Source organism: Sitodiplosis mosellana, unplaced genomic scaffold, assembly GCF_009176505.1.
Source record: "Sitodiplosis mosellana isolate CC-2019 unplaced genomic scaffold, AAFC_SMos_1.0 Smas_scaffold_5, whole genome shotgun sequence".
In the NCBI taxonomy this organism is placed as follows: Eukaryota; Metazoa; Arthropoda; class Insecta; order Diptera; family Cecidomyiidae; genus Sitodiplosis; species Sitodiplosis mosellana.
Genome location: NW_022595248.1, coordinates 6,671,598 through 6,691,675, shown reverse-complemented (window position 1 = coordinate 6,691,675; position 20,078 = coordinate 6,671,598). Strand labels below are relative to the sequence as shown.

General features: G+C 36.5%; 1 protein-coding gene across 5 annotated transcripts in view; it reads right to left on the bottom strand.

Moving 5' to 3' along the window:
* LOC129567098 (sodium/potassium/calcium exchanger Nckx30C) overlaps positions 1–16,209 on the bottom strand; it is a 31,476-nt gene extending 15,267 nt beyond the window's left edge. For 3 of the 5 annotated variants that reach the window (XM_055443675.1, XM_055443676.1, XM_055443677.1), the window contains exon 1: positions 14,738–16,209. In XM_055443675.1, the coding sequence (XP_055299650.1) occupies positions 14,738–14,927 (190 nt within the window). In that variant the 5' untranslated portion in view covers positions 14,928–16,209. Of the gene's footprint in view, positions 1–12,831; positions 12,917–14,737 lie in introns of those variants that run through there. The other 2 variants (XM_055443674.1, XM_055443678.1) reach the window with 2 other exon arrangements.
* Between the last annotated feature and the right edge of the window lie 3,869 nt (positions 16,210–20,078).

The following is a 20,078-nucleotide window of genomic DNA, read 5'->3' as shown; positions in this document are numbered from 1 at the left end:
TTTTTATTGAACTTTTATGTTATTTACTCCGATTTACTCGTCATATCTTGGAGTATGGGAGTTTATGTTATTGGTCGTATTTTTTTTCTTTCTTTGTTATTGTTTTCGGTTCAGTACAATTTGTGTACAACAACTTAATGTTTTACAGCTTTGAGACATTGTAGTTCATTTGTATCGAAGAGGTAACATAACCGTTATACTTGCACAATTTATTGGATTTTTGCACACACAAAAAACGCTTGCAATCGACCGATTTTTGCCTCAATGTGATCATTACCGCATTAAGCTGCTCCATAAACGTTTTAAAACTTACAACTCTCAAAGAAGTGGGCAATCAATGTGTTTCATTGTGTGTAGGAGATACATCTGTAATACTATGTGTACAAAATATTTTAAACATACCCAACAACGATGACAATGACGATGACGATACACAATTTTGTATGTCGACAAAAAAGCGCTAAATTATATACTTAAAATATTGGGAGTGAAATCACGTCCCTATAAAGCTTACGAATAACACTTTTTATACTCTTCAAGGTTCTTTGCATTTGATGTGTGTTAGCATTATTATGAAAGTAAAATTCACACGATTCAGTTCGTGTCGCTTGAATTCAGTCGTCCACCGTCGTCGTCGTCGTTTCCGCCGCCGTTATCGTTGTTCGTTCGCTTTTTTATGTAACAACTTTGTGGTTAATGGAGCTGATTGCGTGTCCATTATTCAAGTGCATGGATGACCCATATCACAGTGGCCACTTTGCTTTCTTCATATCCGTGGAGAACTTTTAGTTCAGCAGCGTTACTGTTGTTGTTGTTGTTTTAGTCGTTTCGTCCAGATCATCCATATAAAATGATTTGAAAATGAAAGCATTTCATTGAGAAGACATAAATGAAAAATTTTCGGCAACTTTTGAAACGAATGAAGTACACACACATACGAAGGATGGGGAAAAGAAAACCAACATAAACCATGACAATGCAGACAAACATTATGTGACTGTCAATATCACGACATACAGAGAGTGGCAAAGTATCATCGTTCAATGTAAAAAATCGATTTTATTTTTTTTTTATTTCTCGTTGTTTCCCATTCAATTCCAAAGTGGTTGTAACACATTCACTGAATTTACGATGGAAGCATCATTATGAATAAAAGAGAAGAAAAAAAACAAATTTCACACAGCATGGTATAAATGGTACAACCTTTGCACATACACACACACACACACACACACACAGCACACACACAACAACAAAAAAAGCCAGCAGTTCTTCAATTCTTTGGCTGGGTAAGGGCGAGCTTCGGAATTTTGAAGTGCAAAACTCATTCCATTAATTTATTCATTATAATTATTTAGTATTAGCGGCGGCGGTTATAGTCGATACGTGCTGGAATTTGCGCAGCGAAAAAGTGATAAAACTAGCAGGAAAATTGCCATTTTTCGATTTTGACAACCCGCTCTGCACCTCATTCAACCCACAGGTCCGATAGATATAAACGAATGCAAATGCAGTGTTTAATCATGGCAAACCGTTTCGTGAATACTTTTGCATATCTACTGATGTCGTCGTTTCCATCGCCTCCCCTTATTCCCAGTTGTCGTTCGTGAATTTTATGCAGTGTTCCTGCTGATTAGACTTACTGTTAGATTAGCATATGAATGATAACAAGTTTCGCAATGGGTGACATTTTATGCGATACACACTCGCTCGCACACCGAATCGTGCACATTTTAGGTGCTTGGAACATGAATAATTAGTCAAGCATTCAACTGTAAACCGTACTTGTTCGAGCCGACATGTGATTTTAGCGATTATACCACCAAATTTTCAGAACCAAACCATGATTACACAGCGTGACCCCTTAGCCGTGTGTGTGTTGTCACAAATAACAAAAGCAAAAGGAAGAGTAGACATTGAATTAATCGGAACAGATGATGGAGTGTGCAAATTCAATTTGATTTTACGTCTACTGTCTCTGTTGGATTTAATGGCCGATTTAATGGAAGCAACAGAGGGAAGAAAAAAAAACCAAACGTACGGAAACATGTAAATCATTTATGTCAATTGTTTCTTGTTGTTCAGCAAATGTTTTCCATCCCAAAATTCGATTGTGTTTGTTTGTGAAAACCAGATTTTGAGTAATGAATGTCGTTGACAGACAATTATTTTTGTCATTTTCCAAAACCGAAAACGATTTAGTGCTGTCATCGTTTTGCCAATATTACTTTTCGGCATTCATATTTTCGCTCTCTCCCTCCCTCTTTGCCGCAGAACCGAATTCATGTTCGTCCATAGTGTGGTTTACGTTACGTGTGCGCGCTGCGCATTGCCTCTTTGCCAAGATGGTTAACATGTTTTATCGCGAGGAACGACTTGGCATTCATAACATGTAAAAATAGGTGATGCCGAAAAAAAACCATGGAGAATTTCATACAGGAATGCGCTTTTATTTTCTTTTAAATCACTTGAATTCTTGCAATCATGACGAAAAACCAGCAGCTTCAGTGAGAGAGTGATGGTGAAAAGGAGCAAATGAAAAAGCGGAAAAGAATGAGCGAGTGAGTGAGACCAATGATAGAGAACCAAAGCCAAGACAGATGAAATGTTTTTGTGACATATTTTGGTTTTCAAATGAATTCCGTCGTTAGTGTCTATTCGACTGTACAATACTCTCGTCGTATTCCTTGCGTTCATACAAAAAGAGTCGTACACGCCTCGCATTGTGAGCAATCGTCGCGTTGGAACACTTCTGCATAATTATAGCATTAAATTATGTATACTTCAAGCGCAGAAATTCGGTTTCGAGCCCCCTATTACTATTATTCGTCGTTAATACAATTGCATATACTCCATACCATGGGACTCACTTAAATATGCTGCGATTGTTTGCAATGGCAGAACCATGCTTAAAATGGCTTGAAATTCGTTCCAGTGCCAACTACACCCTAAACGTATGCTCCTAATGAATTTAAGCATTGCAGCAGTTTTTTTTCGCCTTGCTTTTTTGGCCATATAGAAATGAAGCGGGAAAAAACGTGTCCTTACCAACCACCGCGTCTGTCTAACTTTCGCTTTTAATTACATCGAATTGCGTTAATGGATCGGACCAAATAAAATGAACGATTTATTTGTGCTTAATGCGTGTTCACTTGCAATATATACATATCGTTTTTTTGTTATAGTTTTCAGTGCCATTTCCATTTTCGTCGTTTGGCTTAATTTTTCCGTTCGTTCAGCTGTGTTCTTTTCAGCTCGACTTTATATTTGCTACTCACACACACACATACACTGTGATTTCTGCGGCGAAAATGAAATGAATTGTATAGTGACTTTCAGCCATTGATAAATTGTCATAGATTGTACGTAATTTGACCTTTATTTGATGCTCCATTAGCAGTCCTCAGCTACCAACTCAAATGCATATAGTGCACTGTATAAATCAAAGCGGTTTGATTATACGCCACCATTTGAGCAGCAACAATAACAACCAACCCACCATTATAACGATAAATCATGTACATATTTAGAGTTGCGAGTAATTCGAACCCAACGCCCAAGGAGTTCAAATGGTGTGCCAATTTATCTGTGATATATTTTTGCTTAAAAAAAGTAGCAATTAAAATTGTAATCAATCAACTTTACAAGAAAAAATGATTTACTTTCGAATTGAACAACTTTAAAGCTTTTTCTTTGGTCAATATTCGAACCGTTGGGAATAAAAGATCATACGCATGGAATTTAGATCCGTGGCACGCAAAAGGGACGCTTTTTGCCGTTGCGTTTTATTTGTTCAAATCCGAGACCATGTTTCTCTTTTGCATTCGACAGGTGTTAAGTTCCTCTTACTATGCACATCGTTAAGCTCGAGGTAAACACCCCTTATTCTCAAGGGTTCATACGCTCATGCGATACTTTTTTTAAAAATGTTTTCCATTGTATTGCTAAGTTTAAGTATTATATATCGTGTGCAGGCGGTCGTTTTAACTGTCGAACTACGAATTTCTATCGTTTGCTTAGTAAGAATTTATATACTTACTGTACATTGCTGCGACAAATCTTAGTTAGACACATGCCGAGTTGTTGTTTGAACATCTTTTTTTCTGCTTTTTTTTTATTTTTATTTTCAGAGATAATTCTAGTTGTGTGGTTTTTCAATTTGAACATTCTAAAGTTTTGAGTAGTTGCCTAAAATGTGTAATCTACATTTATAGGAATTCAAATTTCTTGGAATTGTTTTTCGTTATATTTTTTTCACTCTACCTCTGCCTCTCTACTCGCTTGCTCTTGTTTACCGTTTGTGTTATGAAATATTTGAAGAGAGTTGCCTGAACACGGAGAAACTCCAGTGCAGCATGAAGCTTGTTCCATTTTTCGGTATTAGCATATTCATCTTTGCGCACATATACATGCAGCAGTGGGAGCGAGTGAGGAATAAATTAAAGTTGAACGAAGCATGAATAAAACAAATGACAAACGAAAAATCGAAGTGAGCACATTTGTAGTTGCTGTTGATATATACATATATATTTTCGCAAAGACAATGTGTGTATATCCAACAAACAACAACAAACAACAACAGAACACGGAGCTTGGAAGGAGGCTCTTTCACTTCGTAAGAAAAAGCGTACAAAAAACGACCTAAGTGAATCCGTTGCTTTTAATGCATTGAAATGCTATCCAGTCGATTCAGTCATAAATTTTTTATGTTCTACGTGAATCCTCAACAGCAAAACGTCTTTCGATGCAGAGCAAAAAACAAATGAAAGCCTCTTTTGATTTTGCATATTTCGACAAGTTATGCGTTGTGTATGTGTTTGTGTTTCATCAAAGTACCATCGCGTTGTTTACTGTTTCACTTCCATTTTCCGCTGCGATGGACCAAACACGAGAGCAGATCGCATGTCGTAGTACTTCAAGAGTAATGTTACTTTATTGGCATTATTCAATTATGCAGATCTCCGGTATTTAGTAGTCAGAAAGGGATAATAGTTTTTTAGATTGCACGCACACACAAACATTCACTCCCATCGACTTCTCTCCGTTAAAGTGCTTTCGTGACTCCCTTGACGCAATGACGAAAAAACTGCTCAATTCAAATGAGCTCCTTTCTCTCTCTCCCTGTGTGTGTGTGTGTGTGTGTGCCGTAGCGTAATTATGAATTTCTCGAATCTTTAACATGTTTCATTTTACATAGTTTCTCATCTTATAATAACCAAACGAGAGCGAACGAGCGAAACAACCAATCCAAAAAAAAACCCATTCACTTTATCACGTACATTTGACCCAATTTTTGATTCTGTTGATTCCAACTGTGAAAATAAATTAGAACAGACTGCAACTGACTTCTATGCCAAGAATGTTGATTGGACCGCATTCTGAGCTGATTTGAAGAAAAAAAAACATCAAAAATATTGCTTGATTTTTTCCCCTTTCTTGCGGAACACTTCATTTTTATGTTTGTACACTTTTGCAAACATTGTTTATGTGTTGTTCGTTGAGCAACACTGTGTAAACATCGTTTTTGGCGCATATTTTTCGTACATCATAAAATGTTTGTGTTTTTTCTCTAATTAATTGCTCAAGATTGCAACCAAACAGTCGAATGCACAAGCACACACACTCAGTCAGCTCACAAAGCGAAAAGCACCAATTATAACATCTTGATACTGAAATTCACGAAAAGCAATCAAGTCTTTGAAGAAAGAAATAAAAAGTCGAAACGATTTTGCTGATTTCCAATCTACCATCATTCTATACGCTTCAACGTACAATATACTCGCATCTTATCTGTAAATGAAACATAAATCACAATAGTTTTATAGTACACTGGGTCCTGCGTGTATGAAAACATTTCCTTACCCTCTGCTTTCTTCTTCATCTGTTTTGTGCCAAACTATTGATTTTGAAATGAGTTCACATACGTACAGTTCCGCTTTTACCGCACAGCGTGCACGCTTCTCTCTCGCTCTCTCTCTCTCTTCGTTTTTGGCTTATACATTCATTATCCGAGTTATTCGTTTGCCGTTTTTTTGCGTGCAAAGTGAAATAACTTCAGAGTCTAACATATACTACTATAAAATTGCGAAATCGTTAGTGCAGCAATTAAGCGGAGTGTGTAAAATCGAAGGTTTTTCTTCCATCTTCGGTGTGTATTAAAAGCACATTTTTGCAACGTCTACGTTTTCCTCCATGGCGAAGAGGATTTATGTTTTTTTGGCAAATCTCTTCACGATGAGACAAGGGGAAAAAAGTCATGCATTAAGTTTTCTTAATGTCGGTCAAGAAAATCTTTTCATTTTTGGTTTTTCTTTTTTCATTCTCACTTGGCCAACATCATTCATCTTGACTTTGTTTTCATTTGTACCAGAGAGAAGTAAAAACCATGGACACCTTCTGAAGAAATCCGATACATAGCATCTCTATCTACATGGCTTTCTTTATGCCATCTTTTTCTACACATTTGTATGGTTTATCGGGATGGACCAAACTATTTTCTTGTAAGGCTATACAATGCGAAGATGCTTTTGTGCTATCCTTTGTTGGTATCACAAATGCACGAAGTGATAATGAGATGCACAGCTTTTATGCTTCAGTGATACGCATTTTATCGTGCATCGAACGAAAGATATAATAATGGTTCCTCGTTCGTGTGTTTGAAATCAGAATTGAATTGAGTGCCTGGGCACACACACGCTTACACCCGAAAACACCAGCAACTTAAACACAATATTGTGAATATGTAACACGAGGAGATCTTTGATAAAATGGAAGCGGATCCATTTACATTTTCTACATTCAAATACAGTCATGGCGTAAAAGGCAACGGAAAATGCCAGCAAAAAATTTTCATTCATCTTTGTGTGTTTTTATATATTTGGATTGTTGTTAGTGGTGTTACCGAAGTGGAAATGCTTTGTGATTCTAAGCAACACGAAAACTAACGACGCTTTGTGACTCAACTTTTTTCCTATCATATCCAAGAATTCCTTAATACTTTGTACAATTTCATTTCAGTTCATTAAATTGTCGCTCTTTTTTCCTCGCTCTTTCACTTCTCACTTTCTCGCTTTCTTTTTCACTCTCATCCCCTCTCTCTCTCTCTCTCTCTCTCTCTCTCTCTCTCTCTCAGCTTAAGAAATTGTTGTGCTTTTTCTGTTCAATCGAAAAAAAGTAGTGTGAAAGAAAATGAGTGAAATGCGAGAATACTTTTGTCATTTCTGTTCTCATTCTCCTCGTACCTTGGACTTCGATTGAACTACTTTTTTTTCTTACCAGAAAATAAAGGTCCTCCTTTGTTGTGTTTGCAAAGTCATTCGTCGTTCTTTGCGCGCCACGATCCGTTCAACTCACTCGCTTAAATTCACACTCGGTTTACATTGGAAATCACAATGGTTTTCCATGGAAAAGAGCATGCTCAAATAAAATTAAAACTGACGATGATTCGTATATCAAGGACACAACCTGATGGAAACTTACATTGTCTACTGGATGTTTATGCGAGGAGAAAATGTCTTTGCACCAAAAATGTTACATAGATGTTCTAGTTTTTTTTTCGCTCTCTATCTCCCTCTCTCTCTCTCGCTGTGTATGACATACTATGTTTGCATGCAAAACTAAGAAGAATACGAAGCAAACTAGAGCGAGTCACGTTTAACTTGATTTTTATTGTCCTTTAAAAGTGTGTTAAATATGACATTATTGTCGCGCATATTTTCCGGCCCACGGTTTATAGTTCGAATACACGTTTTTCAAACTACTTCTCTCGTGCCTTTTTTTCCCTTGACTTTTCCTTTACGTTTGGAACGGGTTGATTCGCCGTCGTCGTCATCGTCCAAAATGAATGGAAAAAATAGCGAGTGAAAGAAATGAAAGAGCACGAAATGAATACGCAGCTTGTTTAGCGTTTATGCCATGTGCACAAACACAATAATTATGTAATTGTATGCGACAGAAATACACACACACACACACATCAACACATAGCCACACTCACTCAAAGGGCTAGGAATAGTGTCGGATCGTACACGTAGTACTTAACTTATTTAACAACAGGAAAGACTAAGGAATATTGAATAATATAAGCGCGCTCACGGCCTCAAGTGCGTGTTGAAGGAGCTACGTACGGAGAATGAACGAGAGATAGAAAGAGAGAGAGAGAGAGAGAGAGAGAGGGAAAAGCAGCCGAAGAGGAAACAAGTCGCAAAGTTTTGTATATGTTCAAAAGAGAGTAGAATTTATGTGCATACATGAACTATGGTTTTATACCCACCACCACCACCACCACCACCACCACTGCTGCATTGAATGGCTTTAATTTTCCGGTTTTGCACAAATTACTATGTTACCAGCACGATTTCCGTTTTTACTGAATTAAAACGCACCAAAAACCGCACACTTAATAATATTTAATGACAAACTTTCATGACCAATTGGACGTCGGCCATTAATTTTGATTTAGCAAATATGATGTAAAATTCTCGTGTGTGAACAATAACAGCAACAACAACAAAAACCAACACAGCACATTTTTAATGTGCAGGAAAATTATTATCCCAATGTCAATTCAAAGATCATGCCACGTTGGCCAAATACGTGTTGTATGTGCACATAAACCCATTTAAAAACACACAGAACTCATGACCGAACAACCCGTGCAAAAGAAACGCTGAATTTGTATATTATGCCATTTGAAATCATCCCTTTGAAACTATGGATATAAATAACGTCTTTTTTTCTCTTCTTCTCTTCAGACAAACACACACTCATACTGTGTGCGAATGTGTGGTCGAATCTAGTGTTGGCGATTGGTGGAAATTTTCCCTGCACACACAAACCAGAACTGATATGCAAAAAGAAACGATAATGATTTTATGAAATATTAATGAGAGACTGTTTTTCATTCACCGCTTTTTTTTGCCTGTAGGCGTTGAAATTTTCACTCATGTGAACTCTGCGTGTGTGTGTGTGTGTTCGTTACATACACATGTTGGGAAATTGAAATGGCCCGCTTTTGATTTTGCTGCGAAATGTTGTAAGAGAGACGATCAAGGTCGGTTGAAAAAGCACATTAGATAACAGCCCACGAAAAAGAATGTTGATGAAAACGTTTTTAATTCATTCCACTGTGATCTGATAGCACTTTAGTTTCTCATATAATCAAAAATGATTTATGTAGTAATTCATTTGCACTCATTTTCGCTAATCGTGATTCATATTCTCACTTCGCTGTGGCGCGGAATTATGTGTAGTGTGAAACACTTGTTTGCATAGTTGAAATTGAAATAAATTCACAAGAGTTGGTTCGGCAATTTTAGAAAGTGATAAATATGTATGCTTGAATTTTTGAAAAATTGGGAACAATCGCGAGGTTTTTTTTTTCTTCTTCTTCTTCTTCTTCTTAATTTTCTTCTCCTTTTTCTTCTATTTTCCTTCTTTTCAAGAATCATGATCCAGTGTTTGGTTAACGTTTTTTTTTCGTATTCACACAACATTTAACATTGCTGCTGAGCACATTGTTCGCAAACTTCCAAATAAATTATGGGCAAACATATTTTGGCGAATATCTCGCGTTTCAACATTGTTGTTTATGATGAGAACGGAGAGAAAAAGTCCGTATCTTTTTTATCGTCATGGAAACAGTGGAATACAGAAAAATGGAGGGCCATAATATAAAAAAATATGTATTTACCGCCGATTTTTCTATAGCCCTTTATCACAACCATTCGACTGGTTTACAGGCGATATCGTTTCTGGCATACAAACAAAAAATTTGAAATCGTTCTGCGCATTCATTAATCTTCGGAATTCACCAACACTCCAACTCCATGCCGTCCTCCATGCCACCCGCCGCCCTCTCGTCACCATAACAAATAAAATGATGATTAATCAATATCGTGGAATTTTCGTAATAAATGATGCACAAATAACAATATTTGCATTGGGTTAACACCCAAATATGTATAATCCGTGTCACGAATGACTCGAAATATTTCAAATTGTTTGCAGTTTTCGATATACACTTTTTTAATAGTAATCATTAAATTGTTGTTGTTTTTTTGTTCGATGCGAGATTTTTTCCTCGTCGTCGTTGTTGTTGTTGAAAAGCCATTGTTTGTATTGTGCACAGAAAATCAACATCAAATGATTATTTACGTCCATTTTTGTATAGAATAAAAGGACCACAGTTTTTATTCGTTCCATTCAATTTCGAAAATTTGCAATTCGCGAATGGATTCACATTTTAAATGAATTCTCGACTCGATGGCTCTTTTATCTCTCTCTCTCTTCTCGTTCTCTCTTTGTCGCTCTCACTCTCGCACTCCCATCTGTCCAGAATGATTCACTTTGAAGTATGTGAGAAATGCGGTGGAAAAAAGCATTTGGTACGGAACACAATACACTTGCACATACCGAGTCTATTATGTCATAATCTCATTTTATGATCCATTTTATGAATGCTAAATACACTCAACGGAAAAATCAAATCCAGAACGATGTCATCAAGACAATTCAAGTCTCTTTGTGCAGAAAATCTGTTAAAGACAAATATACTTGAAAAGGCCGACATAATTTCTTCACCCAAATTGTTAATTCAACCAGGTCTTCAGCTACGAGCAGTAAGAGAGAAAAAAAAACAAACAAACGATGACTTTTAAGCTGATTTTTATTCGAATGTTGAAAATGGTTAGTTTGCTTTTCAATGACTGTTATTTCATTCAATATTTGATGTGATGATTCCGAAAATACCTTTTGTTTGAACTTTCGAATTGTTCCGATTTGAATTGCCACAGAATCAATTCCAATAGGATGGTATACAGATGTTGGATGGTATTCGATGTTGAAATTTTCATTAATTGACAGTAAAACCTTTACTGTTAAAGCAACATAAACCTTTCGTCTAACTACATATGTTTTTCTAATTCTGTTAAAAAACTAAATGAGCCTAAATTATAGTTATATAGGTTCCATTTTAGGTCTCCCTACACATACAAAATTTCCATTGACAATGAACGTACAAAATCGAAAAGATGCTGGATATTTCAATAGGTTCGATCGAACAACACACAATTAGATATTAATTGTGAAATTGAAATTTACATCAATCGTGGGAATCGATTAAGTAAGTAGGCCGTTGAAATAAATTTATTTCGCGCGAATCGCGTGCATATTCCGCACTGCTGAATTTGGTATCACAAAAAAGAAGCGCTCAACAAAAAAAGGAAAACAACAAAGCGTTTGTAAAATGTGCGAATACAAAGGTGCCTATTCTTTGTTTCAGTTACAATAGAGAGTTTTCTAGTGCAAATTAATGTAGCGCGCATTGTGTCTGTTCATGTGTATGCGCGTCTATTGTGTTGGAACCGTATGCGACGAATGGAATATTTCAGGTCATTGTTAGTACGTACACCTTTGCTATTTGTTTATTTCGTATGCTTTTCTATTCAAATTGCGCTTAGCACTCACTGATTCCAACGAATTTTCCATGGACGCTAGAAGCGCATTTAATTGCAAATGGATTCAATTAAATACTCATTTCACGAAAGCAAAAAAAAGAAGAAATAGTTCAAATCAGAATGGAAATTTAGTGATTAGACAATTATAAACTTTATTTTTTTTTTCGTTTCACTATCTTTATTCGTCTCCCTTTCGATGATACGAAACATTTATTGCATAAATTACAAGCGAATGGAATCGATTCGCTGGATAATTTATTGGTTGTGCTACTTTTATCAGAGCACAAATTACACATTCTGTGCTGTTTTTAAATTGGCACAACACCGTGTGTGGCTGTGCTACATATATATGATAATAATATTCAATTGCTGCGTATTGAAAAATAATGTTTTCAACGGCAAATAAAATAGAAAATATAGAAAAAAAATAATAATACGGAAAAAGAGCGAAATAGCAGGAAAGAAACACGGTATTTTGACGCACGTGCGCAAAGTCTCAGTTCTTTTTACACATAGATTACTTTTCCACCCTGCTCCTCTGCCGCCGCCACCGTCGTCGCCATTGCTCAAACACTTTCGTTTTATTCAATGTTTCATTTCGCATTTTTATATTCTCTATTACGTGCAGTGCACATTCGTTTGTTATCTCTACTATTCACAATCGGACGCTTTGATTGAACAATGATATGAAAAAAAAAAGCATAAAAAGAATGAAAGTGTGTACCTTAAGTGGTACACACTTGATACACTTTTTTGTATTGTAGAGAGAAATTGATAGAGAAAGCAAAGAAAAAAAACTAACCAAAGCGGCGGCGACAATCCACGGAAATATTATGCAAAAGTAATTCGTTGACGGGAAAATTCTTCGGATAGAAAATAGAAAAAAGAGGAAATTAAAACTGAATGACAATTGTATCAAAGTGCTTATATCTTCTGCTTCTTTTTGCTGGTGCTGCTGATGATGATGATTCTTTTTTTCTATATTGAATTCAAACGCGCTCTTGCTCTTTTTTCTCTCTATTCAGCTATTGAATATTTTATGCACAGCTACCTCTGGCGGGTATTAACTAGCTCTGTGTAACAAAAGCACAAATACGTACGTATTTTATCTACTTTATGCGAAAAGCATTTCGGCGTTTATTTTTATGCTTTGCTTATTTACAATTGACAGGCGGAGTAAGCGAATTTGTCAATGTTGAAATTTGAAAAACTTCAAACTCAACCGGTCACCTCGAAACAGTAACAAACAAAAATAGATCGGATTTCACTTTTGTCATTTTTTTTCTTTTCTTCTTTTATACTAAAAGAATGTCTATTGAAAAATTGGGATTATTTCAAAAGTATATTAATGCTGTATGTGTGTATGTGGACTTACTCTAGGTTATAAGCGACAGCTAAATCGATCGAAGATGGTTTTTTTTTCTTCTTCTTCTTCCAAACTTGAGCTTTTGTTTCCCATAAATCTATCTGGACATATTCTAAATTTGATCCTTCTGAAGAGACGGTATAAATAACTCAATAAAGACAACCAACCGAAATGAATCGATAAAAACAACATTTGAAAGCCAGCGATTTAGAGAAGCAAGTCGCACAATCTAAATGCGAAACTTACAAATCATTGGATAGAAATAGATTGTTTTCGCCCGAAAGTTGTGCAACCAGTTTCAATGCGGTAAGAATTTGCATTTGAATGTTGTGGAGAGAGATATCGAGGAGGAGAGACAGAGAAAGAGAAAAGGAGAGAAAGAAAGAGAGATACAGAGAGAAGAGCAAAAAAAAAATTAGACTGAACTAGTAAGTTTATCTCGAAATTATCCCAGCGATCTCATTAAAATACCAAATCAGAATACTGTCTGATGACTCTTATTCGTCATTATTAAGGGATCCATAGCAAAAGAGACGTGTAGAAGCCGAGCAAAAAATATTGTTATCATCAATCGCAGCAAAGTTTGAGCACGCATGTTTAATGCCTACGCTAGTGTACACCGAACATATGTATATACACATCCGAATCGCACCTCGAAAAATAAAAGATGAGCACGAATGAAGCGAAAAAAAGAAGAGAAGACGACGACGAAAACGACGAAAAAAACGAACACACACCAAGAGCAAGACAGCGCTCACAGTCAAGGAAAGGAACGAAAAAAAAGAGCCAGATTCGTGTAATATGTGTGCGCTTCAGAAAATGGGAAAACAAAATAGAGAAAACATAATGCTGAAAAAAGTGTATGTAGTGTCTGTATGTTTGCGTTGTTATATATGTTTGCTAAACGTAGACACGAAATGCTTGAGTTTTCTCAACCAAGAATTGTTCCACTCTTCGCTTCGTCTCTCCATTTCTCTGTCGTTTGTATTTTTTATTGTATTTGATGTGGTATTGGTGTGCGTGTGTTGTGTTTTTTTTTTCTTTCCTTCTGTTATTTCTCCGTTCTTTCTTTCAGTAATAATAACAATAGTAATTTTGAGGGAAACGAAACTGATTTGATTGTATTTTCTCTTTCCATGGTTTATAATGTTCATCATGTGTTCTTCCATGGGATCCATATCGTATATATCCGTTTGAAGCATTAGCTTTTTATCTCTCAGCGGCTTCTTCTATTTTTGTCTTTCGTCGAATTCGCTTCGAACTTTATCTTCGCTGCATTTTTTTTTTGCTTCTTCTTTCGCTCTGAATAATGATAAGCTCAAGTCATCACTTTTTTTAACGCATTCGATTAATTTTCTTTGTCACTCATAGAATCAAGCGAACTTAGACAAATTGCAATGAAACAACAACATTCTAACAAATTGGTTCGGATGAAAGTTTTGCCCATTGACCTTAGATTATTTCTATAAAAAGCAGCATTGCGCTATTGTAATTGTAAAGATTTGAGCACTTACAAGTATTTCAAACTTTTTTTTGTCGGTTCGCGCTGACATTGCTAAGTTAAGCTTTGAGTTTCACATTCAAGTAGCGTAAATACTGTTCGGCGTGGTTTAAGGGGAAATTTTTTTCATCATAAAATGTACTAAATCAAAGTACTCTTCATCGCACTAATGCGCTTCGAATTACTGTAATTCTCATTAAACTGTTTAATTGTGTAAACTGAAACTTTTTCATTTTGTGGTAATTAATTTGATTACATTCACTCATCAATCACTCAAACGAGATAAATAGAAAAAAAAAAAAACAAGTAAGTGTCCAATTAAAACAACTACAAATTGTTTCGGGACAAACGAAACCACAAGCATACACACACAAAAACGGAAGGTAGAAAATCGAGCATAAGGTCAACACATACCTAGAGAAATATTTTCATCAAATTTTTGTTCTTCTAGATCACTACAACTGCTTGCGTTAACTGGATGAATTGGAAGAAAACAGGCGATGATGATGACGGCGACGACCGAAAGACATGTTAAGGTGCTAGATAGTCCTCGCCTTCGTATCCAAAAGTGATAGAATGGCGGTGGCTCCCCCATCTTTATCATCGTGCATTTGTGGCTGCTGCCCTTTTTTTGTCGATTGTTGTTGTTGTTGGTGTTGTTGGTGGTGGTGGTGGTGTGTATACAACGGATCGCGTAGTTTTTACAGCCTATGTTATGTTTCAGATTTTGGTTTTTCGGTTATTTCGATAATTTTATCTCATAGATTCCTATGTTTCCGGAACCAGTTTCATGGCACTGGTTCGTTAATTCGTTAAAAATTGTTGTTGTTGTTGTTGGTAGCGAAATTATTCGAATCGATGCACGCTGCTGGGAAAATTCGGTATCTGCGATTTTCGAACTATTTTAGGTGCGGTTATATCGTATTTCAGTTCAGAGCAACGAAAAAAAAAGAACTCAAAAGAACAACGTAAAAAAAATAAAATCCAGAATTTACGTGTACGTGGGAATAAGGCAGGAAAGAGAAATTCAACAATCAGAATAAAAAAGCAAAGGAAAAAACCGACAAAATGAAGGGAAAAACATAATATGATTCGTTGTCACTACGGGATATCACTCGTAGACATTGTTGGTTTGTTCCATTACGTGTTTTTATATGGTTTTTTCGTTTGCCACCGATTTCTGGGAGTATGTTTTATTTTTTCTCTTCTCTTTTGCTCGTTTAAACGCTAGATGTATTGTGAGGCAAGCGTGGTATACGAATCCGAAGCGAAAAATTCGTGATTTTTGATTGCGTCCGTGGGTTGCGTCGTCTCTCTCATCGGACACACTATGAATTTTGCACCAAATACAACGAATTCTTTTACATTTTTTCCTCTCTCCCTCTTTTCTTTGCTACAATGTTTAAGTCCTTCAGTTCAAATGTTTCCAAAAAAAATTGTGCCTTCCCGTGGCCACACACACACACACTATTGTTTCATGAAAAAAAACACACATTGATTTCTTTCCGTATCCAAGCACCAGCAAAATATTCGCTATTTTACTTTATTCGCATTTAGTGAAATTTACGGGCTCATTTTTTCTTCCCTTCTGTTGGTGAATTAAAATACCATATCTATTGGGTTTTCTGCGAAATTCTCTCTTTTTCTCTTCTATTTTTTCAAACAGCACTCACACAAACACATGTATACTACTTTTCTGTTCATTTTCTAATTATTTTTTTTTTCATCTATACACAAGGGATGAGAAAATATTTTTCTTCTATGGAAATTAAATTGGTTGTATATATATTTTCAATTGGTTTAGCACCAGGAACGCGAGCGAACTGAACGATTTGGATTTTTCGGCAATGAGATGTTGTGCATGGCGCTGCGATTTATTCGCACACATAAACACCAATTCATTTCGAAAACTTTCCAACGTTCTGTCGCTCTCTCGCTTACTCTCTTTCGGCCCGAGTGTGTTCGTTAGACGCTACGGTATACGAAAACATAGTCGAATTTGCTTGCACACGCACACAAACTCACGCTCATCACATATCGATACAACGAAAGCTTTTGCGGAGGGAAAAAAAATGTTTGGGTTAGTGTGTAAGTGAATTCAGGCCGTGTTTCGTAACACACATTCTTCGTTGTTTAAGACTTGGCAATAGGAAGTTTTCGTTGGAAAAGAACTACACAGTAAAAGTTCTATATTTTCTCCTAATAAATGGAGTTTCAGGCGAAATTCTGTTTAGATTATAAGCGTAAATTCGCCAGCAGGCTCCAATTAATTGTAGAAATATCGACTGAATGTGTCTTTAGCTGAAATTCCGCCTAAATGTAGACTTTCATCCTTTGCTACGTACGGGTAAGCAATAAAATGAGACTAAAAACTGAAAATCATGATCGCAACAAACGTGTTATGTATCAACATTATTTCAAATACCTCACATACAATCTCGTAAATTTTCAATATAAAACAGGTCTGGCATACGTAAAGTCATGCCATTCGCAACTAACCCAGAAATTGTTGTATAATTTTTACAGTGTATCCCAAACGTATTTTAGTTGTGTATGTATATCGCTCCTGTGCGAAGGTAAACAGCTGAAAAAGTTTAACCAAAACGACATATACCACACACAGCACACACAATCGAATGAACGAAAAGAGCGAGAGGAAAGTACACAACGGATAGAAACAGAAGTACGCAGTTACACTTTTCATTCAATCCGTAATGTACAAACTGCGCGTACGCACCTCATTCTAACGTTTATTTGAGAAAAATGCAAGGGAAAAAGCTCCATCCGTTAGTCGCTTCACAGAATACGAAGAGATATGAACGGGAAAATGTTGAGTGCCGTAAGCTAAGCAATACTCGCTTTTCATCACCCGATAACGGAACGGCAACGGCAAAGGGAACGAAAATAGCATAAAACAATATGCTAAAATGAAATATGTTTTTTTTTCTTCTTCACATTACCATTTCAATTGATTGGTATCATTTTGATCATGACTGAATTCGATTCGCTGCATGTGTGGTTTTTTTTTGCTCGCTTTCACACTTTTTTCGAAAACATTTTCAAACATAAATCGATGGAGTAATCCCTTTTAAACATTTGCAGTCGATCGAGTATTATCGAAATTGAAGAGCTTTTCGATTGACATTTGGCGACCCTGTAAAATAAATTTCAAATGCTGTTGGAGTCAGCAGGAATCATAAGCGCCACTGTTGTTCAATGCTACTGCTGTTGCTGCAGAACCGGAGAGGGAATATTGGCTCGAACATTGAAGATTAGAGTAGTCGTCGTCGTCGAAGCACACAACTTTGTATGTACAAAGCATAGAAGCAGAGAAAGAGAGAGACACCGCGATATACGCAGGCACACATACTCGAATTAAATAAGCACCACGTACGGAATGCTTCTTGACATTGTTCGCATACAACCGCAATGAAGCATTTTTCAAATCGCACAAATTTTCGCATTTCATATGCACGGCTACTGTTAGAGTGGAGTCACGACTGGAACAACTGTACAGCCAACGCGATAGAAACAGAGAAGCGAAGGAAGAGAGCGACAGAGTGCATGTGTTGGTGGGTTTTGTGTGTTCAATATATATATTATGCCGAATGGAAAAGCGTTTTGTTCTGCTTTGCTTTTGTTTATTGTATTTTCATACACTCGAACGATTGAGCCTGTTTGCCTCTTTTGCAACATCAAGCATATTCAGAAAAAGTATATTTGGGTGTATGGGTATCGCCAAGTAAAAAGCATGCGCTTTTTGACATAAATTTTTATGTGCTTTATAGTATTTTAGTGAAGAAGAAGAGAAAAAAAAACTTAGATATATACTTTCCCAGTCTCTCCCTCATCAGCTCTCACTGTACAGTGTACACCGTGGCATGACATTGGCAGAAGAAAAAAAACCGAGCGTCCTGTCTTCCATGCCTAAACAAAATATCTACATGAGAATATATACGTATAGTCGACATGAATGTGGACAAAATTTCGGCAATTGTATGCGCGTCGTACACACATGCCATGGCGATGAGCTTTACTATCACTCGACAAAACATGGCTTTTATCGCACATAACGTAGTTATTTTTACGATGTTTTTATTACGTTTTTTTTTCTGCTTTTGTTTCTGGTTCGGCTCTTGCTCTTTTCGCGTTGTGTGGCAAAACAAACCAACGAACAACCCGAAGCATAAAGCAATCGTTTTATAGTATGCAGCGATCATGTAATGAGGCGGCAGATGTGAATGTATGAAAGGCCAAGTAGATTATGAGTACGAACGACGAAGAGATGAGAGGAAGTGCAATGTGCTGTGATGTATGTTCATTGCTCACATACTCGAAGACCAAAACCGATTTCTCTCTCTCTCTCGTGCATGCGGATAAATGCGTAAAGCCCTGAAACGAGAAGCAGAAGTGGAAAAACATCAACAACAATCCACTGTGATATCTCACTTTGCGAAATGCCATTGTTTGCAAAAATGGAGTCACATATATGTTATAAAAATTCGGGAAAAAGGCGATTTTGATATCGAATGGTGTTTGCCAATCGATATCATCAGCATTTGGTTCTCGAATGGAGCAAATGGAAAATTGACACATAAAAATATCGATGTTAAGATAAAAGGCAATAGTGTAGTAGGAAAAAAGTAGTTTGAAGGATTCTCGCTATTCCAAACTATCGGTTGGAATACATTTGGTTCAGCTGAATTGCATAAGTCAAAAGTGTAATAAGATTTTTGCCACTCGAAATATCGGGAATTCCGTCGTTATTTAAATGAGCACACCAATGGAATGTGGCATTTATCGACGGACCATAATCAAATGCACATGAATCCCAAGATCCGATACACACACACACACACATACACACTCAAACAAGCACGTAAATTGTATCTGGAATGCCAGCGTCCATGGTATACATATGTTGGCACATAATTTTACATAATTTGGTTTTGCGCGTGCAGTAGATACGTGTAGTCTGTCTATATATGCGATTTAGCCGTCTTATCCCTTTTTTGAAGCATGTCAGCCAAAAGGGTAATTTATCCGAGCAGAAAAAGAAATACACAGATGGTAAAAGCGTATATTCATACTATTATAGTATAGTCGTGCTATACGATAGTTCCTTTGAATGTTCCAACCGAGAATGAGGAGGTAAAAGGAATCTAATTATGTATGGGATGGAATGTGGTAATGCTGTAAAGACTAAAATGCCCATTTAATTGAAATGCGGGAGATATCAATATCGATCTAATCGATTTTCATCATGATGTTACATTAACACGCCTTTTGACCAATGCACGCTATCGAATCCATTTAATTATTCTGCTCTTACATCGTTCCGATTAAGAATGACAATTACAAATCCATTGTTATTCTTTGATGACACAATCAAGAGCATTGCGTTGTGACATTGTTATTGGCACATATTGTTGGTGCCGCACCATTCCCGGCAGCGAGGGAACGGAATATTTCATGAACATGTCATAAGTGGCACATCGAATTTATTTGACGGCAACGGCGGCTTACGGCTTTTTCCATTCGCGAAATGAAATCGAATTCACAAAATGCCTCCTTGAAATGCAAATATCTGTTCAAGTGAAAACGTCATGTTTACTCGATTATTTACAACAGGCAATAACAACAATATTTCAAGCGAAATAACGCCATGAATACCGAATGAAAAACCAAGACTCCTTTACTTCTCATCGAATGATGTACACACGTTTCGGGCTCTTTACTTCAATGCCGATTCACA